The following is a 26,933-nucleotide window of genomic DNA, read 5'->3' on the forward strand; positions in this document are numbered from 1 at the left end:
ATGAATCATCCAAACGGCAGAATTATTGTGGCTTGGAATCCTAGAAGTTTTGATGTGAGTATTCAAGGAAGCTCAAGTCAATGGATGCATTGTATTGTGGAAGCCAAAACTGGTGAGAAGTTTGAACTCACTTCAGTGTATGAATTCAATGTTGTTAAAGGAAGAGAGAGTTTATGGAGTGATTTGAAAAAAATTAAGATTGAAGTTAAATTCCCTTGGCTTGTGTTGGGGGACTTTAATGCTATCTTGTCAACTGAAGATAGACTTCGTTACACTGGAGATGGCTCGGATTTATTTCCTTTTCAGAACTGTGTTCAGTATTGTGGCCTTGAAGATGTTAAGTTTTCTGGTTCCTTTTTTACTTGGAACAATAAACAAGAAGGAAAAGCTAGAGTTTATGCAAAGATTGATCGGGTTTTAGCTAATGATCACTGGCGTGAGCTGTTTGAGGCTGCTGAAGTGAGTTTCTTGCTGGAGGGAGATTTTGATCACTGTCCATTTGTGGTAGCAGTCTATCCTCAGTAGGAAGTTAGGAAACCGTTTAGGTACTTTAATTTCTGGAGTACTTATATAGATTTCCATCAGAAAGTAGCTCAAAGTAGGGAGGAAGAGGTTCATGGGAACCCAATGTATAGGCTGGTTGTGAAATTGAAGAGGTTAAGAGCTGTTTTGAGATTGATTAATAAAGAAGGGAAAGGTGATGTGTTTGTTAAAGAGACAGAGTCCTTTGCTGAGTTGATCAAAGCTCAAGAGAAGATTAGAGAGCACCCAGGTGACATCTCCTTTATCCATGAAGAGATTACAGCCAGGAAAAAGTATGTTGAGGCTCATGAGGATATGTTACAATTTCTTAAGCAGAAAGTGAAAATTCAGTGGTTGAAAGAAGGGGATCAAAACACGAAACTGTTTCATAATAGTATTAGAAGCAGAAGAATTCAAAATGCAATCTATTCTACTTGGGATCTTCAAGGGAATCGCCATGATACTCAAGATGGAGTGAGCCTTGCTTTTCAAGAGTATTATTCTGACTTGTTGGGAATGAAAGTGGCGAGCAGGAAGTCTGTGATTGCTAGTATTGTTCAAGAAGGGCAGGTTATTTCGGAGAGTCAAGCTGAGTTCTTGGTAAAGAGATTTACCGAAGCTGAGGTCAAGGCTGCAGTGTACTCGATTCCAAATGATAAGGCTCCAGGACTTGATGGGTACAGCAGCGCTTTTTTCAAGCATACTTAGGATATTATAGGTGAGGATTTGGTTAAAGTAGTTCTTTCTTTTCTTCACTCGGGGAAAATTTTAAAAGAAATCAACTCTACTACTATCACTCTCATCCATAAGATGAAATGTCCTCAGAATGTGAGTGATTATAGGCCGATTGCCTGCTGTAATGTAGTTTATAAAGTGGCCACTAAGATGATTTGTGCTAGGCTGAGAGAGGTTCTGCCATCCATCATCTCAGAAAATCAAAGTGGCTTTGTTAAAGGGAGGTTTATAGCTCACAACATCATGATTTGCCAAGATTTAGTGAGACATTATGGTAGGAAGAGTGCGCGTCCTGCTTGTTTGATGAAAATTGATCTTCAAAAGGCTTATGATACCCTTGACTGGGACTTTTTACAAGAAATGTTAATGGCGCTTAAATTTCCCAGCAAGTTTATAGAGCTAATCATGGATTGTGTGACAACTCCTCGGTTTTCCTTCATGATAAATGGATCCATTAATGGTTATTTGGCTTCTAAGAGGGGGTTACGTCAAGGGGATCCAATGTCTCCTCTGCTTTTTGTTATTGGGATGGAATATCTTTCAAGAATCCTTGTCAAAGTGACTGAGCATCAGAGATTTAAGTTCCACCCAAGATGTGAGGGGTTGAGACTTACTCACCTTTGTTTTGCTGATGATCTGTTATTGTTCAGCAAAGGAGATTTTGATTAAGCTCTTTTACTGTTAAAAGGTTTTCAACTTTTTTCAGATAGCTCTGAGCTTATTTCAAACAAAGGTAAATCAGCTATATATGGAGCAATGATGCAAGAGGAAACTTGGGTTAGATTGACTGGAATGACTGGGTTCAAAAGAGGTCTCTTACCATTTAATTATTTGGGAATGAAGATCAGCAACAAGCGTATCACAAAGGCGGATTGTGAATGCTTGGTTGACAAAATGATGCTAAGAATTCGCACTTGGAGCACTCGAAACCTTTCGTTTGCTGGCAGGTGTGTTTTAATTAACTCAGTCCTTTTTTCTATTAATACCTATTGGTCTTTAATAGTTATTCTTCTGAAGGCTGTTGTGAAAAGAATAAATCAGCTTTGCCGTGCTTTCCTTTGGAAAGGTAGAGCTGATTATGATGGGCCTGGTCAAGTGGCTTGGGAGGAGACTTGTAAGCCTAAAAAGAATGGAGGTCTTGGCTTTAGAGATGTTGGTTTATGGAATAAGTGTGCAGTTGGTAAATTTGTTTGGGCGATTGAAAAAAAAGAAGATAATTTGTGGGTCAAATGGATTCACAATGTGTATTTGAAAGAGAAGGAGTGGTGGAGCTATATGCCTCCCCCTACAAGCAGCTGGTATTGGTCTAAAGTAGTTAGAATCAAGGAGGAATTTCGAGCAGGTATGGTTGCAGCTGAATTCCGAAAGAATATCTTTAGTATAGCTGCCTTGTATAGTAGATTGAAGAGCTTGAATGAGACCAGATGGATTTTCACTCTTATATGGGATAGGATGAGTATTCCCAAGCATAAGTTCATAGCTTGGCTTGCTCTCAAGAAGAGATTACAAACCAAAGACAGATTGCTTCGTTTTGGTTTCAATATTGATACTTGCTGTGTGTTGTGTGGGCAGGTTACTGAATCTCATGAGCACTTGTTTTATGGTTGTGCCTTTAGTACTAGGTGCATTCATGAGGTGTTGAATTGGCTGGGTATTGGGACTAATTTGTGCTAGCTTAGGGGAATAGTGAACTGGGTTAGGCGTTGTGGTCATTCCAAATGTCGAAGGCGGATGTACTGATGTGCGATAAATGCAAGTGTGTATCATATTTGGTGCTCAAGGAATGATGCTTTATGGAACTCTAAATCTCCAATAGTCACAAATGTAATTAGAACTTTCAAAAGAGAAATCTGTAATAGATTTACTTTCATAGATACAAAAGGAATTAGCAAAAATGATATAGATTGGGTGGGGCAATTACTTTGTAATTAACTGATTGGTGTTTGTATTTGGTTTTGTGCATAATACAATTTTGAGTTGATTTACCAAAAAAAAAAAAAAAAAAGTAAGAAGAGAAAATTTGAATAAATAGAAATTGAGAAGAGAGAAATTGATCTAAGAAAAAATGAGAGAGAAGGTGATGAGACAAAAATTGAAGAGAGAGAAGTGAGGAGAAAAAGTGATGAGAGAGAAAATGATGATATATTATGTGATGAGAGAAAAAATGAGGATATATTATGTGATGAGAGACAAAGTGAGGATATAGTAAGTGATGAAAGAAAAAATGATGACATAATAAGTGATGCAAGAGAAAATAAAAAGATGGAAAGTAAGAAGAGAGAAAATAGCGAGAGAGTAAATGTAAGGATAGAGAATGTGATGAGAGAGAAAATAAGGAGAGAGAAAGTGATGTGAGAGAAAGTGAAAAAAGAGAAACTAATGAGAGAGTAAATGATGTGACAATAAATGATGTTAGATAATAATAATTAAAAAAATTAAGAACAACAGAAAACAATTTTTTGTTGTTCTCAAAATTTTTCTGTTTTTGTAACTTTGTTTTTAAAAATTATTTTCTGAAAACAAAACCAAACACCCTAACTTGTTCTTTTAAAAAAAGTTTTTAACTTTTAATAACAAAAAATAATTTTTTAGTTAAGGAGCAAAACACGCTTTATACATTTATGATTGGTTGTCTTAGATTAAATAAAAATTAGGTTAAATTTTTATCTCTGAATATTTATGTACTAATCCGTATATATAAAATAGTTTTTTTTTTAAATGCAATATATGTATATCAAGATAATTAAGGATTAATATGATAATGTTTCACCTTTATTTGTTTGCTTCAATATCTCAAATTACAACAAAATTAGTATAAAATTATCAATTAGGAAATACGAATTTTTTCAAAATTAATTTTAATATTTAGAGGACATGTTTTGATTATAATCCGAATAGTTTTTTTTTTATTTTTTATATATTTGTTATAAATCAAAATCAAAATTTTAAGATTAATCAAATGTCTATTCAAAATAGTGCTTAGAAATAAGAAAAATGTATGATCGGTTTGACATGATCTTTAATTAAGCAATCACCATAAACTAATAAAGTTTGATAATTTAATCAATTCTTTTTTTCCAATTTTCAAGTAGTTTGTTTAAATTACATTGATTAAACATAATTATTTTTGTAGACAATATGTGACTCATTAATTGTATTTGTTTTGAAGGTACCAAATGGTTTGGTTAGTGAAACGGGAGAAGCACACAACAAAGATAATATTTATATTACAAAGACAAGCCCTGGTGTGTTAGTGAAAGCATACTTAAGTGACATGGCCTTCGAGGTACAATTAATTATGTTTCTTTTATTTATTTTGCAGAAATTGCTAAGGAGTTTATTGTTATACACTAGTATTAATTTATGCCTATTAATGTCGATACAAGATTTTACAGTGACTAAAATATAATTATATGTTATAGTTAAAATTAATTATTTTTAAAGAATAATTTATAGCACTTGTCGTAATTAAAATTAATATATTATTATTTTAGGGCATAATTGAAGAGAAAAGTGTGGGCAATTTCAACGTACCAATATATTGTCCAACTGTGATGGAAGTTAAAAATGTGATCGAAGAAGAAGGATATCTTTCTGGTTGCGAAAGCTTGAAGCTTATGAAGTTGCTTGGGACACTGGTTTTAGTGAAGCAGAAGGAAAAACAAATAATACCAGCATCGATGATGATGATGAGGTTGACAAACTTAATAGAGGGACTTATGTTTCCAATTATATGAGAGCAGTTTTGGAGCCTATTATGATGATGATGATGATGATGAGGTTGAAAAAGTGTCATAGATGATTTGTTCGAGAGATTCACCCGAAAGATCATTGAATTTACTGCAAATGAAAATTGGCCTCACATATACTTTGGTATATCTTTGACAAAGAAATAACCATGGTTGAAGATATCATCTAATCTATCATATGTGATATGATTTTTAATTAGTTTTTTGGTTCTTTGTTTGCGAATTGGGAAAATTGTGACAATTTTAGGAGTTTTTATTTTATAATTATTTTAAAATTTAATGTGTTATTTTATGATGGATGATCATGTATATATTTTGCATTTAGATTCCAAAGTTTTAATGGTGGTTATATATAAATTAAATATGATTTTGGTGTTTAAACTCCTTTAGTTTTTCATATGGAATAACGTTATCAATTAATCATTTCGTCAACCGGAGTAAATTAAGTATAAAAACCAAATTAAAAGCCTCATTTTTAGTACTGTTTTTTTTTTAGTCACATGCTTAATGAATATTGTCTGTTAATTAAAGATTTATTATATTTGCTATAATTAATATCGTAAATTAATTGATGACATATATGGCGTGGTCGTAGCAGACAAAAAAACATATATTATTGTGTTGAATATACCTGTACTAATAATATAAATTGATATAATTGTACGGAAAAAAAGAGTATGTGGTACATATTTATTCTTTTGAATGAAGTGATAATTTAAATCATAAAAGTGAAGGACAAGAATAATGAACATTAAGTGTGTGGTACATATTTTTCCATAAAGTAGATCTCATATCCTAGAGATTTACTGTTTTCCTAACTTATCAATAAGAAAAGTAAATAATAGAGACACATTTGTTTTTTTACCATTGTGCTTATAAAAAAACACTAGAAAAGTATATATATAAAAAACATTTTTCAATATTTGTGGATGAGAAATTAAATGTGCAATTTATTATAAATTAATGATCTGAGGATGAGTTGCCATGTCAAATAAATTAGCAGTGATTGAAGACTAATACGGATACGACATCACAAACCATAAAATTAACGCAATTATGGGCCAGTTTGGTACACTTGTATTGTGGGAAAAAATGGTTGTAGCTTTATTGTGGGGAAAAACAAGTTTACCTGTGTTATAGGGAAAATTTGTGGAGTGTTTGGTAAATTACAAAATTTAAAGTGCTGTGAGTTGGAAAACTTGTATCAGGATGTCTTATTTATTATATTTTACTAAAACAAATTTACATGTTTAAATTAAATATATTTTTGATAAAAGACTAATAAAGTGATCATAAACTGTTACACCCAGATTTCGAGACTTGAGATTGTGACCTCGAAAGCTAGACTCGTCAAGTGTGAGCTCGAGATATCTAAAACTCATGTTCGTGGCCCAGATGTCAAACCCTCGAATCAAGATGGCAACCTTGAAGACATTTAACCTCGAAGTTCTTTATGAGTTGGAAAGAACATATATATCATCGGGGTATATCCGTTGTTGGGTGTCTTCGGATCAAGTAGCCCGAGCTTAAAAGGAGTACAAGCTCGGAATGTAACAGCCTCGATGGTATCTACCCGCTCTGAGCTGGTCTTGGAATATGGCAGCTAGTTCGTAACTTATCTATAGACCTAGACCAACATGATGCTGATTGCCGACCTCGAAAGATTTAATGGGTCATCTGATGTAACGTGTTCCATGCGTTAAATGATATTTATTGTTGTAACATCCCAACATTAAAGGGATATTAACAAATCTGTTATTCGCCCCCTGGTTTTCAGGGGACGTTTCCTTGCATATAGGAGTTACAGTATTTAATGTGTTATTTTGGTAAGGAAAATAGGATAGGATTTATGTGTTATATGCTTTTATATGTTATCTTATGATTTTATGTTATGTAATATGTTATGTTAAGTATAATTGTAGACTTGGGCATATGACCTATACAACTAACAAGCCCCAAATAGATTATGGGCATATGACTTGCTTAGCTAGCAAGACCCCACTAAGCTAATGGGCATATGACTTGTTTAGTTTATGGGACCCCAAGTAATAATGGCCATTATAGTATGTATGTGACATAAGTGTTATGGTATGTTTTTATGTTGCATTATGAATTTTATGTATATGGCTATATGTTAGATTTTCCTTGCTGGGCATTAGGCTCACTCCTTTTTGTTTATATGTGCAGGAAAATAGTTTTAGTGGCGGGTAAGGTTCTTGGCAGCTTGGGGAATGTGTATTGAGGCGGAATGGATTCAAAGAGCCGAGAGTTTCGATTCGAGAATGTAGTTTTGTTCTTATGGTTTTTATATGTATTTTTCCGCATTTTATTATGTAATCTCTTTTTAATTATCATTATGTCATGTTTTGGTTTTAAAACAATGTGATCCCATATCCTAACTTAAATTTTATGTAAGTTTGACCTTTGTTTTTTTCAAAGTTTTAATAAAGTTATGATCTTTTCACTTGTAAGTTTTGTTAAAGATTAGTGTCTATGTATAGTTTTCGTTAATGGTCCAAGGTCTAGAGTAGTTGGGTCATTACAAAGAGGGTACCTACTCGACATGAATAGGTCCCGAGGAGTCTATGGTGTTCACAGGCTCGGGACCATCTTCATCCGAAACGTCGCCGATAGTAGAAGGAAATAATTCGACCTTCCTAAGGTTCTCTAAAGTAATGATGGTCTTGACATTCTTCTCCTCAAGGGTCAGGGAAATCAGCGCCTTAGCCCTAACAGTCATAGCCTATGTTGCGAGCGGTCTGTAAAAAGCCCGACATGCTTAAACTTGGAGTAGTTGGCCTCTGCATCCTTAGTGAAGAAATAGTTGTCGGCATATCTAAACACCATGCTATTTCCAGAGATCTCTTCCAAGAAAGTTTCGGTATCCTCGCTCGTATAATGGTGGAAGTGGAAGTACCCCGAGTTGCGCTGAGAAGGGGTCGTCTTCAGATCAAATAAGTAGTGGATCTCATGAGGTACTGGTGCAGCCCATTGTCTACGATAATAGATAATGTACAACACAGATAACACCAAGATCGTGTTTGGAGCCAACTGAAAAGGACTAATACCAAAATAATCAGCCACACTTCGGAAGTATGGATGAAGAGGAAGTAGGGCACCAGACTTTATAGTAGAGCGTGTCCAGGCGCACATACCCAAAGGGGGGTCCTCAGCTTTATCATTTGGACCAGGAATTGTAATAGAAACGCTAGAGAGGTCAAAGGTCTTCCTTAAGTTCTTTACCTACTCTTCAGTCAAGAAAGAGGCAGCCCCCTTCAATCAAACAACCTCATAATTTGCAGTGCGAGGCTTCTCAACTGGTTTTCATATGATTTCACTTGTAAAGGTGCTCCCAGAATCTGATGAATGGAACTCTTTTTGTCGTCTCTTCTTCTGATGCACAACTGGCGAGACTGTCTTACTATTGGAAGAAGGGCAAGCCACCTTAGGCCAGAACTTGTGAATAGAATGCTCTTGAGGATGAGTAGCCTGGCGATGAGAATCCTTCGTATGCTCTCGCTGAGAAGAAGAGTGATGGGGAACCTGACTGATATCCCAATGCAAAGGGCATTGCAAGGAGTCTCGCTGAATGGACAGACTCCACTGAGAACAATGACTTCGCTGAGATGTGCCCTGAGAGCCATGGGGAGTACTATGTTGAGAAGAGCCATGCGAAGAGCCCTGAGTGATGTGCCTGGAAATATGAGGATCATCTTTGGAAGGTTGCCGAGTTGTTTGTTATACTCTCGCCATTGGGCTATACTTTTTCAAGAAATCTTCCTCACTGAATAAAAATAATGCAGAGCAAGGGAAAATCCTTTTCACCCTTTCCAAGAACGCCTGTGGAGTACGCTCACTTACAGACTTATTTGACGAAGAGGAGTTGGACATCTGCAACAAAGGAAAATTAAAGAGTAAAGTTAGTATATCAACATAAAAAAGCTCCCTACCACAGACCAGATAGGCCAGTAGCTGGGGGCATGAATTTTACTAAGGAGCAAAAATGACAAAATCTATATAGGGGGTCGGCCTACCATACATTACAACAAAAATGATTTTTAGCTACCAAGCTTTTAGCTACAAAATATTATTGGTAGCAATTAATTATATTTTGCTACTAAATTATGGTAGCAAAATAATTTAGTTACAAAATATAAAAATATAAGACCAAATATTTCTACTACAAAAATTATTAGTAGCTGTTTACTAAATTTAGCTACCCATTTTCTTTTGGTAGCTAAATTTATTGGCGCCAAAATATAAAATTCACAACATTATATATTATTTGCTACTATTTTGTTTTGCTAGCAAATCAGACATTGTTTAGCTACTAATCTTTTAGTAGCAAAAGGTAAAAGTTATTTTTGTTAAATTATTGAAATTTTTTGCTACTAATTATTCATTTGTAGCAAAAATAATATTTGAACCACAATATTATGCTACTAAATTATTAGTAGCTAAAAGTATACAACATATAATACACTACTTAATAATAACTTAATAAATCATAGTAAAAATTTGTTTGATGACATAATAATTATAATTATACATCCATATAGTTATAATTATTTAAAATTATGTATAATAATATATACTTATAAAATTTTTAACACATTTAATAAATATAATATTCAATATAGTTTACTATCAATATATAAAAAATTTAAGTTATATAACTAATACTATTTTTCACTATCTTGAAAAACTGCCCACTACTCTGTTTCCCACACGCTATCTCACCACTAATACTCACTCTCTAGAAACTGCTCTCATTTATAAAATATATCATCAATATATAAATATATGTATATATATGCATATATAAAGAATTAAATACTTATCATTCTTGATATCGAAGCAAAGGAATCAAGCAATGTCTCATCTCTCTCTCATATAATTCCTCTACCAGCAACATATATATCTCTCTCTTATAGTTATATATTTCTTCTCTCTGCAATGTCTTACTCGAAAATGTATGTATGTTCAGTTATTTCATTGATAATTCATCATAATTATATATTTTTTTCTTTGTACAGAGTTGGCGCAAAAGATTGAAGATTAATAGCTGTTGTTCTACACTTGAATTTGGAGGAAAGCCACTATGCATTACACAATTTTGTAATTTCTTTTATTAATTAATCCAGCAATCCTTGCATCTTGTATATGAATTTTGTACCTTGTAAAGTTGTAATATTTTTAATTAATCTAACCTTCTTTGTTTTCGTCATCAATGTAATGTATACAATATATATATATATCATAAGTTTATATTTATTTTTATATTTTTCATGATATTTTATTTACATTAAAATTATTGAATAATTATAATTAATTAATTGCAAAAAGAACAAAGAAAAAGTACAATACAAATTACCAAATAAAAATATTTGTCAATTTGCTAGTAGAAAATATTTTTTTAACTACCAATTTTAAAATATATTGCTACCAATTAATATACCATCAAAATCATATTACTAATTAATCATTCTATTAATTACTCGATTAAAACATTTGCTACCATTTTGTGGTAGCAAAAACAAAATTAGTGATGCAAAATCTAAGTATTTTGCTACTAAATATAATATGTATTGCTACAAAAAATTAGTAGCAAATAAAGAGCACTTGCTACTAATTTTTTCGGTAGGAAAATACTTTTAGCGACGGGATATTAGCTACGAACTAGCTACCAAAAAATTTTAGTAGCAAAAACTATATTAGCTACCAAAAAGATATTATTTGCTACTAATATATTAGTATAGCTAAAAGACTTGTTTTTTGTAGTGATAGGACCCCCCAAGACTTGGAAAAATCGATCGAAGTCTCAAAGTAAGGGTTGGCCTAGTGGAACTAAGTCTAGGTCGACCACCCTGAGTCCCTGAGCTTACAAAACACAAAAGAAAAGACCTAGGTGGTCACCCTAGGCCTAGGCTAACCACCCTAGGATATTGGAGATCCAATAACATACAAAAAAGAAGACTAGGTGGTCGGCCTTGGATTAGGCCGACCATCCTAGGGATTGAAGAACACTTTGAAGCATCAAGGAGACAAAGAGGAGCTAAGGTGGTCGGCCTACCACTTTAGGCCGACCACCCTGAGGATTTAAGCTCCAGAAAATCGCAAAAAAGGCTAGGGTTCAAGTCTCATAAAAAAATGGTGCAACACAGGGAGGATCTAGGTTAAACCAAAACTGAGAATTTAAAACCCTTGGAATCGCCTACACCTAGGTTGTGAAACCCTGGAAATCGCCAATCATAGGGCACATAGACCTGGAAATCACCCAGCTAAGAAAACCCTAGGGGTAGTCGGCCTATACCCTAATCCCTTAAGCCTAGAAATTACCCAGGCTAAGGAAAACCTAGGATGGTCGGCCTATGGCTAGATGGGGAACCCTGGAAATCACCCAACCCTAATTTGCTAAGCTTGGAAATCGCCCAGGCCAATGAATCTAAAGGGTGGTCAGCCTATAGGCATCTAGACTCTAAGCAGCACTCAAAAAGAGGCAATGAACAAGGCAATTTTTGATTAAGAATAGTTTTTTTATTCAAACAAGTCAATTATTTTGGATCAAAATAAAACAAAACAAGGAGATTCAGAAAGATTCATCAAAGACTTAAAAATTAGGAAAGAATACTTACCAAAGAGGAGATACGCAGAGTTGATGAAGAATTCCACAGCTCAGAACTTCCTGAAGGAGTCAGATGGGTCAGGAGTTTGAAGAGTGAGGCCCTACTTATAGCCTCTCAGGCTATAACCATATTTTTAGGAATTCAAAATTCTTGAAAATTATGTATGGTATTGTTAAAAATTCAAATTCCTTGAAAAATGTCTTCTATTTTTAGGAATTAATATTCTTGAAAAATATTTTGTATTTTTAGGAATTAATATCCTTGAAAAATATTTTGTATTTTTTAAGAATTAATGTCCTATAAAAATACATTATATTTTTAGGACATCAAAATTCCTTGAAAAATATATTAGATTTTTAGGAAATTGATTTTCCTTGAAAAATATAATTATTTTTAGTAATTACAATTATCCTTGAAATCGATAGTTAATAAAAGTACTATGTAATGTCCCAAGGGACTTTCTTGTTATAGTACTGCTACGATATGTTTCTCAGGTTAGATGAAGTTTATCGTAATGTTGAACACATCACGATAAACTTTGGGGGAAAATGTTATCCCTGAAAAATCCAGGGACGACGTGGCGAATGAGAAAGCGGCACATGGCATCACAAATCAGGGAAAAACAACGAAGTATTAAAAAAAGGCCGATGAGAAAAAAATATAGGTCCAGGACCTATAGAGAAGTCAGCCAGGCCAAAACCCCCTAAGGGTGGTCAGCCTGACCCCAACCCCAAGGGGTGGTCGGCTTGACCTGCTCAAGAGCCACATGGGTTGTCGGCCCACCCTATTCTTCATAGAGTGGTCGACCTAAACTCCCAAATACACTTCTCTAGATAAAGTTCACGCTTGTTCAAGTTAAAGTCAACAAGCCTAGCACCCAGATGGTCAATAGGTGTAGCACCCAGAAGGTCATTAGGCGAAGCACCCAGAAGATCAGCAAACCTAGCACCCAGAAGGTCATCAGGCCTAGCACCCAAGCTCTAAAGGGTCATCAGGCCTAACACCTAAGTCTCATAGACCAACCAAGACTTAGCATTTTGCCGAAGGTTTCAATCGTGCATCGTCAACCACGATCCAGAGAAACAACAAGAAGACCCGCGATCTCATAATCATGGAGAGGTGGACACGTATCTCCACTCACAATGATCGTGTACCAAACCACGTCTTGCTGATCATGTGACAATCCCTGGGTACTACAAATAAAGGATCCAGAGCTTCATAAAAGGGGCTGGAATTTTGGGATCTGATGTGAGGAATATTTTGGGAGAAACTCTGGGCAAATTAGTAACGAGTGAATACTTCTGTTCATTAGTGTAATTGTCTATCGAGTGATTCAATACTAAAGACTAAATGGATTAGGTTATTACTATTCATCAGAACAGGGCTGAACCACTATAAAATTTATGTGTGTTTGTTTAAGATATTTGTACTCTGTCGTATATTATTTTTATTTCGTTCAAAAGGTGTCGTATACTGTACAATCAACCGTTGACTAATTTCATAGGTCAACAGAATCATTATGTCAAAAAAACCTGGAGGAAAAATCAAATCCATCTTACACAATATCTTAATAAGGTCATTTTGTGCTTCCTCCAAATCTTTAACATTTAAAGTCCTCGAACACATTTGCTTGAAGAAATTGCACAATTTTGTAATGGTGATCGATATAGATTTTGGGAGAAACTTGTGAACACCGAGAGAAAGTAATCGTTGCATTATCACATGACAATTGCGTGACTTCAACCCAAGAATATTTGTATCATTCTCGGATACTTTCTTCTTCAAATTTGAACAAAAGCCATATGGAAATCTAACTCCTTTTATAAACTGACAAATCTGTTGCCTCTGGGCCGGAGTTAACACATAAGGAGCATACGACTTCATCAACTTCCTGTTCTCATCTTCATAAATTCACAATGATTCTCTCACACCCATATTTTTCAAATCATGTCTTGCATTAGTGGTGTCTTTAGATTTATCATTGTCTAAGATGGTGCCAAGGAGACTATCACACACATTCTTTTCAACATGGATTACATCTATCTTGTGTTTTAATTTGTTTGTACACCAATACTCAAGCTCGTAGAAAATAATTTTTCTCCTCCAATTACCTTCATCTACACCTCTTTTACGTTTCACACCCCCAAATTGGACGTATTTTCCTTGAACATATGATGCAATATCATTAACTTCTTATAGTATATCCATCAAGTAAACCGTCTCGAAGGACGTCTTGTCTCTACTTTTTAATCAAACTCAATGTCTCTTCTCATTCGATGAGTACTTGGCAAGAATCTTCTGTGACCAACATATGATGTCGTACCGATCACTCGGATGGAAGTTGTGTCTTCATTACACGTAGGACAAGCTTTGCATCCCTAACCACTCCATCCAGATAAACTGTTGCAAATTGGAAAATCGTTCACTGTCTGTTGCAAAAATTAAGCTATGCAAGTGTACACAGTCGCAATTTGTAATAATATGGTAATAACCAAGTATCGTCCTCAAGGACTGAATTCTCAATTACCAGTCAATTAATTTCACTTTCTATTTGATCAATTAGAATTCTTGATTCTTATAGACACAGCAAATGAAACTATAATATTCAGAAATAATAATTAAAAATTAAATAAAATAACAAATAATAGCAAAACCTTGGATTGAATTCACTGTAAAACAATTAGGAATCCTAATCTTCTCTACTATCCACTCTATTAATCTTTAATGCAATTACTACTGAAACTCTTCTCATTGAAATGATAGGTATGCAAAAGTGTTAACTATTCGAGTTAAGAAATAGAAAACTTGACCTAGTGTGAATTCCCTATATTTCTATGGTAAATTCAAACAATAGGAAGCAGTGAATACAACCCTCAATCACATAAACCAATTCGATACTCTCGTTCTAAATTGAAATCTATGTCTATTCAATTTTAGCATATTCAAATCTCACTTTTCAGATTTTGATTCAAATTCGTAAATCATATGTAAAAGATGCGCAGTCAATTACATACACAATAAACACAAATTGAATAGATTTCATATGAAGAGGAAATAGATAAATGTATTAAATCATAATAGAGTTTCAAGAGAGTCAATTAGAAATCCTAAACAGAAATTTAGTTCATGTTTATCATTAAGAAATCCATAAACATGAAATTAACATAAACTAAAATTAAAAAGAAAAGAAAAGAACTCTAGATGATCAATCCAAAAGCCTCCTTAGTCTCCTCTCTCAGTCCAAAACTCCAAAAGTACCCCCTTGCCTCTCCTTAATCGTCATTTAACCTAATTAGTGTTTTGTTAAACATGAAATGACTAAAACACCCTTAATTAAAAATCTGTGTTTTTTCCATTTGTAGACATATCCTGCGGTCGCAGGATGTCATTCCTGCGGTCGCAGGATGTCATTCCTGCGGTCGCAGGAATGCTCTAGAAATGCAGAAAACCCTCTGGAGTTGCGGCCGCAAGACACACTTCCTACGGTCGTAGGAAGTGCTCCGAAACACGTTTTCCACCAATTTTTTGTCATTTTGTCTATGTTTCCACCATGTTTCCACACCTAAGTCCTTTGACACCATAAAACATACAAAAACAAACATAAAATAGAACAAAACAAAACAAAGACCTAATACTTTACCTGAAAAACACATAGATAAATGAGTCTAAAACTCGTTTATCACTGTCCACAAAAGGGCTTCCCGCATCTTGAACATTGTGTTGGTCGTACTATCTCTTGTATCAACTCCATTAACCCACAGGTCCTTTAACTCATCCACCAATGGTCTTAGAAATACATCCATATCCTTACCCGATGATTTTGGCCCGGGAATAAGAAGGATCAACATGAAATAATTGTCATTCATACACAACCCAGGTGAAGATTATAGTACGCCAACACCACAGGCCACATGCTGTATGCGAGGTTCATGTTGCCAAATATATTAAATCCATCGATAGCTAAGCCCAAACGAACATTTTTGGGATCCCTTGAAAAATCAGGATGATTGACATCAAAGTTCTTCCATGCAAAGCCATCCACCAAGTGTCGCATCGCCCCATCATCTTTCGATTTTCCGGTGTGATTTCATATCATGTGTTTCGCTGTAATCCTTGAACTGTTCAATCTTTTCAATTGAGGTGTCAACGGAAAGTAACGCATCACCTTGTCTAGTACTTTTTTTTCCTTTCGTCATTTCAGAAGTAATCCATCTACTACTTCAACATACTGAGCATGTCTCTTTAGATGCATGATCATTGTAAAATAAACAGCAATCATACTGACATACATGCATCAAATATTTTTAGTTTCTAATGTATCTCACAATGTCCTTTGGTGAATTTGATGAAGAAAAAGAGCTCCAATCACTTGATACAAAACAAACTATCACACAAATTTATAAGAAAAAAATTATATGTATATCTTCATTGTTTTTAAATAAATATGATTTAATTATTTAAATTATCATAAAATATCTTTAAAATATTCTATTTTAATTAATTAATTTTTTTTTTTGTTTAAGTTTATGTTTGTTCTAGTTTTTGAATTTGGCAGTTACAACAAAAGATTATATATTATATGTTTAATATAATATTAAGTTTAATTAAATTTTATTTAAGTTATTAAATATATGATTTTATTATTTTTAAATAATTATCATTGTAAAATATCTCAAAAATATCCTATTTTATTTTATTTAAGTTTAAGTCATGTTTACAATCTATCGTTAAATATAAGAATATATTCTGTTAAAGTTAACGGAAACAAATATAAAACCGTTAAAACTAAGAATTTTCGTCATCTACACACTTTTTATATAGAAGAGATACATAATTGGGAGTTGCCAAAATCATAACATATGTTAATTTGTGTATGTTTACTATTTAGATATGGAAAATTAAAAAACCTTAAAAAGTATATGCTAATGATGGCTATACATAATGCAACTTTGCGGAACACTTATTCATATAACGGAAAATATCAGTTTGGCCCTTGTATTTTTTCCAAATACGCGATCGGCTCCTGTGTTTTGTAAGATAACAATTCGAATCGTGTGTTTTACAAATTTGGTCAAAATATAACAATTTTAGTTGTAACATTTTAAAATATCACTACTACAAAAATAGACTTTACCTTCGGTTTTTATACATAGAATTGTTGAGAAGTACATAAAAAGCAAAGTTAAAGCTTTTGATGGACTTTTAACTTCGCTTTCTGGTTTAGCACTCATAGGAATTAACCTATTACTTCGGTTTTATTGAAGAAAAGTAGAACGAAGCTTTTAACTTCGGCTTTTTTTTTAAAAAAAATTGAAATTAAGAAAGGGCTCTAAAACCTTTTTACACCTGTATGTCTCATCATTCTGAAACGCAAAACAGACCCAAAGTCCCCCATTACCACAGTGAGAGAAAAAAGGGTTTCACTTGTTTTCAATCATTTTTCTTGTTTTCTTCCATCACTTTTGCTAAAAAAACTCATCTGGATCATAGAAAAATGGTTATATTTAGTATTGAGAGGAAAAATTTGTCCATTTTATAATGGGTATATGGGTGGTGGTCGAAATACCCATTGTTTTGGGATTTAGAATGGAATTTCAACATCCAAACACGTTTTTGAGCTTTGAAATATGTATGGATCGTTAAATATTTGTTCATATGATTTTTTTATATTTTTTTGCTGATTATTTCGGATTTATTATATTTTTCATAATATATTGATAATGTATAGGTTTTTAATGTTGATAATCTTGATTTGGAGTTGCAGTTGACTATTTAAAATGGTACGATTCTTCCAAATATGTGTTTATGATAATTTTTTTATTAATCCAAATTAAATATTATTATATTGATAAATTTATAATTTTTGTTATTTTATAAAATATTATTATTTATAATAATTATTTCGTGTATTAATCAAGTTAATATTTTTTTGATGAAATAAAACAAATTAATATGTTGTTGTAAAAAAAAATCAAGTTAATATTTTGTCCAAAGAGTCATTTGTATAAATATGTTTCAATGTTTAGTTTGTATTAAATATTAAATATGTTTGGTACTAGTTATATATAAACTCAATAATTTTAATACTTTATTTTTGTTTGAACTTTTTAGGACGATTATTGTTTTTGTGGTATATTGGTTTTGAATTGGCGGTTACTGACTTGAATATTAATTTGAAGGTGAGTAAGTATTTTAGTTTCATTTATTACTATTGGACATTTTTATAGAATTATAGTTAAATCATATTGAATTTAGTACAAATTAAATTTGAAAATTAGTGAAGTAGGTTCTGGAAAATTTGTGTGTTGCGGTGGTATAAAAATGGAATTATGCGTGTTGATTGTTGTTTTTCTTTGTATTGAATTCATAGGTACTTATGAAATTGAGATATGTTATAGAAAACAGAGGAGACTCTGCCAATTTTTTAGGATTTATTAATTGGACATGTTTTTAAATATATAGTATTTATTCATAGAGTTATAATTAAAAAAATTTAGGTTTGGCGGTAGGTTTTGAATAGGATATCGGGAATTTGTGTGTTGTGGTGATAACCATTAGTCCCTAGTATGAAGTAACCTTAGCATGCCTCTAGACTAGATAATGTTACTTTGAACTAGAGGGCTTATGGATACCGTCAAAATTCAAGGCAAGCATTCAAGATGAAAATGGATTAACATAAGTTCTATTGTAATTGGAGACTAAGCTTTGCTTTTCGGAATGAGGTATTCCTCCAATTTCTGATAAACTTGACATGATTATGCTTATCTGCTCTGTAAACTATTGTAAATTTTAGTTGTAAATTGAATGTCAATAGGTTTGAGTAGTCTTATTTATTGGGGAAATTCTGCTAATTTTTTTGAAAAATATTTAATACTTAAGAAATTTCAATATTTCAAATAATTACTTAGGTGAACTTCACATGGTTAGTTGTATGAACACTTTAGATGTTTATGTGGTACTTAGCTTTTATATAGGTTGTGAATTTTATTTTATTTTAAGTTTATTGGAATGTTCAAATATATTTATTAATATTAAAATAATTACAAATTAGAATTAAAAAAATAATTATTAAAATATTTTATAAAAAAACTAAATTAATAATATAAATCAAATAAATATAATTTTTTTAGTAACAAATACCCTTAACTTCGGTTTTTAAATACTTTTAACTTTGCTTGGATTAACTTCGGTTAATATCTCCGCAAAATCCGAAGAATAACAAGCGAAAAACCCGAAGTTAAAGGTTATTTTTGTAGTAGTGTATATTTTTAATAAGTATTATAATAATTAAAAAATAAAACAGAGTTAAGGATAGGATAATATCTTTTAAAATTTATCTTTCAAAAAATACACACATGCATCCCCATAGTTCAATTAATAATTCTATCCAACACAAACGCTCAAACATTTGTGTTATAATTTTACCAATGATTTCTCACATAAGAAATTAGTAAACTAGTATTGCGTAGTGGTGATAACCATAAATCCTATTTCCCTCCCATATACTTCAAATGTAAACTCTGATATTTAACCTTGATTCTTTGTCGAAGAAATAGCCAAGTTTGTGTAGTGCCAATTTTCATTGGCCATTGATTCGATGATTTTGTGAGTGAACCTCTCAAATAAATCATCCATGATACTTTCTCCAAATTGTCTCCCTTCTCATTCTTCTTCTTCTTCAGCCTCTCATAGAAGCTCGAAAGTGATTGAAAGACAGTGCTGAAATCGTTTCCAGGAAGATCATTGAGGATCACTTGGAATGTCGATGGCTTCTTCTTCTTCTTCATAGTCATTTGGTTTATTATTGCATCTAAAATATAAGATGTAACAGCCAAAGAGTTTGGCCCGGAAGAGCAACCCAAGTCAGCTATTCTCATACAATCTGGAAATATATTACAGTAAGCTTCCAAAGCACTCTCTTCCACCGTGGCTCTCACTTTTGAAATAACCATCTTCTGCAATATTATATAATCACCACACATATTAAAAGTAAGATGATATATATATACTAGATACAAGCCACGTACAATGTGCACGTTTGCTTAGTTTTATTTATAGAATTTATTAATTATTTTTATTAAATTTATAATAATGTCATATAAATTTCAAATAAATATCCTATTTTAATTAAAAAAATTATTTATTTTTGTTTAAGTTTATGTTTCTTCTAATTTTTGAATTTGGGAAAGACAAAAAGAGACTATATATTATATGTTTAATGTAGTATTAAATATTATACGTAAATTTTTAATTTAAGTTTCTTACTAGTTTTTTAGAAGGAATTTGTTAATAATTGACAGAAAACTATATTATATATTTAATATGATATTATTCTAATAAGTGAGTTTCAATTTAATTAAATTTTATCTAAGTTATAAAACGTATGATTTCTGTTACACCCAGATTTCGAGACTTGAGATTGTGACATCGAAAGCTGGATTCGCCAGGTGTAAGCTCGCGATAGCTAAAATACACGTTCGTAATCTAGATGCCGAATCTTCAAAGCAGGTGGAAACCTCGAAGATGGGTAGCCTCGAAGTCCTTATAAGCTCGAAAGACAGAACATCGGAGGACGTCCATTGTCGGGTGGCCTCGGATCAAGAGGTCCAAGCTTGGCATAGGTGTGAGCTCGAAATAAGGTGGCTTCAGTGATATTTACCCACTCCGAGCTGGTCTTGGGGAAAATAATGCAACTCGTAATTTATTCAGAGACCTAGACCGGCATGATGCTGATTGCTAATCTCGAACAACGCAATAAGTCACCTGAGGAGACGCAGTCTATGCATTGAAGAGATATTTATTATTGTAACTTCCCTGCAATAAAGGAATATTAACTAGTCGGTCATACGCCCCCTGGTCTTCAGGGGACGTTTCCTTGTATATAGGAGTTACAAACTTTAAAGTCATTAAATTTATTAATGTACATAATAACTTCCTAAAACGTGTGAGATTGTATTATGAGATCTCCTCTATAAATAGAGAGATCATGTACCTTTGTAACGGACCCGAAATTTTGTGATCTTGAGAGAATCTCTGGAGAATTCATCCCTGAAGAATTCCCAGAAATTTCCTGAGTCTTAATAAAAAGGACTCGTGGACTAGACAGAGTTAACTGCTGAACCACGTAAAAAACTCTCATTGTTTTATTTTATTATCCTTTATGGCCATTGTTTTTACTGTTTACGTGCTCTACATTTTAAGTTGACGAAAAACGGCGTCAACAATTTTATTATTTTTAAATAATTATTATTGTAAAATATCTAAAAATATATCATATTTTATTTTTTTTTATTTTTTTTTAATTTTTAAATAATTATCATTGTAAAATATCTCAAAATATCCTATTTTGATTTGTTTAATTATTTATTATTTTTAAATAATTATCATTATAAAATATCTAAAAAATATCCTATTTTAATTTTTTTAATTATTTATTGTATTTTATTTAAGTTTAAGTTTAAGGGTTTACGAACTACCGTTAAATATAATAATATTCTATTAAATATAAGAATATTCCGTTAAAGTTAACATTAAAAAAAATGAAAAACTGTTAAAACAAAGAATTTCCGTTATCTACACACTTATTATATATAATAGATATATTTATGATATTTAGTTTCTATCTTATTATACATAATTGTAGTATATGATTTTGTATCATGGTATATACATTTTAATGGTAGTATATAATTTTGTTAGCATAGTATATACATTTTTTAGAAATAATTTTGTAAGTTTTGTTGGTATATTATTTTTGAACTCAATATATGTATGTTGTGGTATGGTATATCATTCAACAACCTATAAAAAAAAAAAAAATTAATTTAACATATTTGGTAATATGTAATATTAAAAAGACATTTATGCTATTTTACTACCAAATTAAAAATATAAATATGTGAACTTACTTTCACACACCATTAAGAGCCATTTTGTACCAACCCTCATTTTATTATGCTGAATAGTCATTTAAGGTTAACTTTGTTGTATCATAAATATTATTGATATCAAATTTTCAATCAACATACTTTTTGGAAATACATAACCAAACTAGAGTAAGGAGGTATTCTGTGTTTTATTAAAATACAGACTTTGTACGTTATGTTTTTAATAATGCTAATTTGATACATGTAATTTGAAATCATACATATTTGGTACCCTAAACTCAAATTATTAATCACACTACAAAAAAAAGGTGTTATACCGAGAACACTTTTCCGAGAACATGTTCTCGGTATAGACATTTCAGATGCGCAGGACCTTTTCACGGTTCTGGAATAGGGTAAGTTCCTATACCGAGAACTTTATAAATATAGCCAGCTGCACGAACCTCCTTCTTCTTCCTCTCTTTCCCTCTGGTTTAGACCGTGCCCTCCGCCTCTCTCTGCCAAAATCCCCCATTTTCTTCCCAAAAATTTCGGTTTTATGTCCAAAAATATCCAAAAGTGAAGGGGTTTCTCTCTATCTGTTAAAGGTAAGGTTTATTTCTTCATTTATATATATATATATATATTTATGAAATGGTAATGTATTTTTGTAATTTTTGTTTGAAGGTGTGGGTACGGTTTTTGTTGAACTACAGAGAAATATTGCATGGAATTGAAGGTGTTGGTAAGTTGTTTTAAATTTTTCTGTTTTTTTTAAGTTTTTTTTTTTTCAATTTTTTAATAATTTAAGTTTTTTTATATAAACAAAATAATATTAGTTTTAATAAAAATCAGAAATTATATTAGGGAGAATGTATTTATTTTTAGGTTTTAAAAATATTTATTAGTAAAAATGAGATTAGGAATTAGAAAATTGTTATATGATTAATTAGTATTTTTTTTATTAAGATAGATTCTATGTTGTTTTGGTGAAAATTATGTGTATTAAACATATTAGTAAACATATTAAATATTTGAGTGTTAATTTGAAATTTTTGGTGCTAATGTTAGTATGTTGTTGTTAATTTTAATTTTTTTGGTTATGTTAGTAGTAAAAAATCAGATTTTATAATATTGACGATTTGTTGTTGTTAATTTTTAGTAGAATTTTCATATTTTGATTAGAAAATTGAATAATTAATAAAATTTAGACTAATAATTATAAATTATATAGTCGTTTAAAATGTATTTATATTGCTCTCTGCATAATCTGGGACTGCATATGTTTTATGTGTTATTTGCAGGTTTTTAAATTTTGGGATAAATGACAATACAGTCGTTATGCTGCCGAATTTTACATAGAATTATAAAATTTAGAGATTTTGTGAATATTAATAAAAGCACTGAATAAAATTTATAATAGGTTTAGTAAAAAAAATCATAAAGTAATTATATAACTTTTAACCAAATCCTAGAAATTGTGTGAAAATTAATTATATTATTCAATAAAGTAAAAGCATAAAATTTAATTTAATAAATCATTAATTAACATTTATAATTTTCACTAATTTTTGTTATTAAAATTAATATTTTAAGTTAGAAAAAAATATGTCAAAATTAAATAATTTTAATAATATTCACACTTAAATATATATTACAGTTAGATTTCATAAAACAACATAATTAGATATCTTAGACCCGTTCAGAGAGGGTGAGTCATTGAAGACTCTTAAATTTGCCTCTCTCTGAATTAGGACACACACACAAATTGATTGTAAGTTTGATGATTAGTGTTCCGTGCAGTGCTACATTCATACAATGTCGATCGACAAGAGCTGGATTAATTTGATAGATCGATTATCCGATGAGTATGAGTCTGGTGTGATGGATTTTCTCCAGAGAGCTCGGCAGTGCGTTGACTCAAGGGGATTGGTGAAATGTCCGTGTAGGAGGTGTGTCAACGTTGAATTTCAGACGATTGATGTATTAGAAAATCATCTCTTTATAAATGGTTTTCTACGGAAATATATCAATTGGCATTAGCATGGAGAGGATGAAATAATACCAATGAGGAAAGTGATAGATCAAAATGATGAAGATGAAATGATGAGTGTTCTCAATGATGTTATGCAAAATGACAATGACGAATATGAAGAGAATGAGCGAGATCAAGAGATACCTACAACAGACTATAGGGATGGGCAACATTATAACGATTTGTTTGCTGAGATCGAGGCTCCATTATTCCCCGGGTGTCAAAATTACACATCATTGAATTTCCTAGTGAAGTTAATGCATTTCAAAGTGTTGGGCAAAATTCCCAACAAAATATTTGATGGAATGCTGGAGTTGTTACATGATGCATTTCCAGCCCCAAATAAGGTTCCAAAATCGCATTATGCAGCGAAAAGGTTGTTGCGGAAACTTGGATTGGGCTACGAGTCAATCCATGTCTACAAGCATGATTGCGCACTGTTTTGGAAAGAACATGCTGGAAAAAGCAAATGTCCTGTTTGTGGGGAGGATCGATGGGTGGACAAGAACACCAAGAGCAAGAAAGTGCCTCATAAAGTGATGTGTTGTTTTCCTTTAACCCCTAGGTTAATGCGAAAATATGCATCGAGGCACATTGCTCAACATATGAGATGGCATCACGAGCAATGCATAAAAGAAGATGGTGTATTGCGTCATCCTACTGATGGGAAATCTTGGAAGGACTTTGACCGAAATAATCCAACATTTATAATGGAACCCAGGAATGTGCAGTTTGGATTGGCTGTAGATGGATTCAATCCCTTTGGTAATATGAGTCTTTCTTATAGTAGGTGGCTAGTTGTGTTGACGACATATAACTTGCCACCATGGCTGTGCATGAGAGAAACTAATTTCATGTTGAGCTTATTAATTCCAGGACCTCATTCGCCAGGAAAAGATTTTGATGTTTTCTTAAGACCATTGATTGATGAGTTAAAAGAACTATGGGTGACTAGTGTACAGACTCGAGATGCAGTCGATGGTAGTTTCTTCACTCTTCGAGAAGCTTTGATGTGGACTATAAACGATTACCCAGCAAGGAGTAGCCTTTCTGGATGGACTGGCCAAGGTTATCATGCTTGCTCTACTTGCAATGTGGCAACACCATCTATTCGTTTACAAAAGAAGATTGCTTTTTATGGCCATAGACATTTTTTACCAATGAAACATGCCATTAGAAGGGAAAAGAAGACATATGGTGTCGTTGAAAAAAGACTACCACCAAAGCCATTAACCCTGTAAGAAATGTTCACACAAATGGGTTTTATACCCGATTCTCTTCCTGGTAAGCAAGTGAGTTATGGCGGCCAAAAAAGAAAGCATACAAAAGAGCAAGTAGGTTGGCGGAAAAAAAGTATATTTTTTGAGCTCCTGTATTGGGCCAACATAATGTTGCGACACAATCTAGATGTTGTGCATGTTGAGAAAAATGTGTGCGACAGTTTAGTAGGCACAATAGTTGGGTTGGAGAATAAGACCAAAGACATAGTTAGTGCCAGAGTAGACTTGGAGAAGATGAAGATGAGACCAGAGTTACAGCTGAGGAAGTTGAATGGTCGAATACAGAAGCCTGCGACCAAATTCACTTTCACTGTTGAAGATCGCCAAAAGTTTTGTCGATTTCTTAAATCAATGAAGTTTCCAGATGGTTTTGGATCTAACCTATGGAAAAATGTGATTGATAATGAAAATAAGATCACTGGTTTGAAATCGCATGATTGTCATATCATTATGCAACACCTTTTGCCAGTTGGTGTGCATGCATTCCTAGAGAAATCGATAAGTACAACTATTATTGAGTTAAGCACTTTCTTCAAGCTCATTTGTGCGAGAATTTCAAAAGTCTCAGATTTAAAAAAAGTCAAAACTTCAATTGTTGAGATTGTTTGGAAGTTAGAAAATATTTTCCCACTTGCTTTTTTCGATATCATGGTCCATCTACTAATACATTTACCGAAAGAAGCAATACTTGGAGGACCGGTTCCCATGAGGTGGATGTATCTTTTTAAAAGGTATATGAAAAAATTGAAGAATTATGTCCGTAATAAAGCACGTCCAGAGGGGTCAATAGCAGAAGGATATGTGGTTGATGAGGCATTAACATTTTGCTCCATGTACTTGAAAGGTGTTGAGACAAAGTTCAATCGTCCAGATCGAAATGTAGATGTTGGTCCATCACTTAAAAAGATGTCGGTCTTTCGATCTCAGGGTCGTCCAATTGGTAAGAAATCCTTGACAATTTTGGAAGATGAAGTGAAGAAAACAGCGGATTGGTATATTCTAAATAAATTCAATGAGATCTTGCCATTTCTTCAACAAGTAATTAAAGTAGTTCATCATTTCATTGCATGTTTATTATAAAACTTATTAGTAGCTCTTAAATTGGTTGTTTTTGTTTGTTGCAGAGAGCATAGGGAAATTCTACAGACTAGAGGTGTTGAAAACCTAGACCAATTACATAGAGAGGAATTTCCTAATTGGTTTTGTAATAAGATTCATCATCTTCAATGAACAAGTTCCTTTGAAGTACATGAAGAATTAATCTCTTTAACAAACGGTTCTTCAACTCGCGTTGCGTCGTACCCTGGGTGTGTCGTAAATGGAGTAAGATTGTTGTGTTATGACAGGGACAAGAATCGCAAAACTCAAAATAGTGGAGTCTCTGTAGCGGGAGTCAAAAATAATACTTATTACGGCCAGCTGGAATAATTTTTAGTGATGTCATATCTTTCTGGTTGTTCTGTTGTATTATTTAAGTGCAAATGGTTTGACACTAATCGGTCTTCAGGATTAAAATTTGAGCAAAACATAACAAGTATCAAAACCAATTCGGAGGCCTTCAAAGATGATAAATTTATCTTAGCAACTCAGGCTAACCAAGTTTTCTACATTGATGACCTTAAAAATAAATCTCATTGGAAAGTCGTCCAAGAAATGCATCACAGAAATGTGTGGGTGTAACGCCCTGGATAGCCAAGACCCCTACACTGTGTACTGCAAATGTTTGGATCGAGATCGACCTCTTCTTTTTGCGGTAGCTGCTGCATATGTTAATTAAACAATAAAATTAAATTGAATAAAATAATAACAATTTTTTATTTATTGATAAAAGATAAACTAATTATAGTATATTACCTGTCTCAGAGGAAGTAGGAACTCGAGTGGGATTTGGGGGAGGATCACCTGCTCCATCATCACCATGAGAACGAGCTGACATATTTTGTAGTTTAAATAATTATTAACTTAAAATCAATTATAGTTGGAGGTTAATTACATAACTTAAATAATTTCTGTAATGCATTTGAAACTATTGGAAAACAAACATTGTTGAGAAAAGTCTTGAAATTAAAACATACACATTAAACATACAAATATGAATATGCATAAGAAAATATTATTCC

At 32.5% G+C, this 26,933-nt stretch overlaps 1 protein-coding gene across 1 annotated transcript; it reads left to right on the top strand.

Moving 5' to 3' along the window:
• LOC133810897 (uncharacterized) lies at window positions 1-1,230 on the top strand. The gene is made up of 2 exons (XM_062246097.1): window positions 1-493; window positions 575-1,230. Exons 1-2 carry the CDS (start codon window positions 1-3, stop codon window positions 1,228-1,230), a joined length of 1,149 nt encoding a protein of 382 aa, XP_062102081.1.
• The last annotated feature ends 25,703 nt before the right edge of the window (window positions 1,231-26,933 follow it).

This window comes from Humulus lupulus, unplaced genomic scaffold, assembly GCF_963169125.1.
Source record: "Humulus lupulus unplaced genomic scaffold, drHumLupu1.1 SCAFFOLD_27, whole genome shotgun sequence".
NCBI classification, from domain to species: Eukaryota; Viridiplantae; Streptophyta; class Magnoliopsida; order Rosales; family Cannabaceae; genus Humulus; species Humulus lupulus.

Bases quoted from the DNA above. Each gene is read 5' to 3' on its own strand.
- LOC133810897 (XM_062246097.1), top strand. From the start codon at position 1: ATGAATCATCCAAACGGCAGAATTATTGTGGCTTGGAATCCTAGAAGT. The intron at 494-574 runs GTCCATTTGTGG...GTACTTATATAG, and splicing joins GGAGGGAGATTTTGATCACT to ATTTCCATCAGAAAGTAGCT.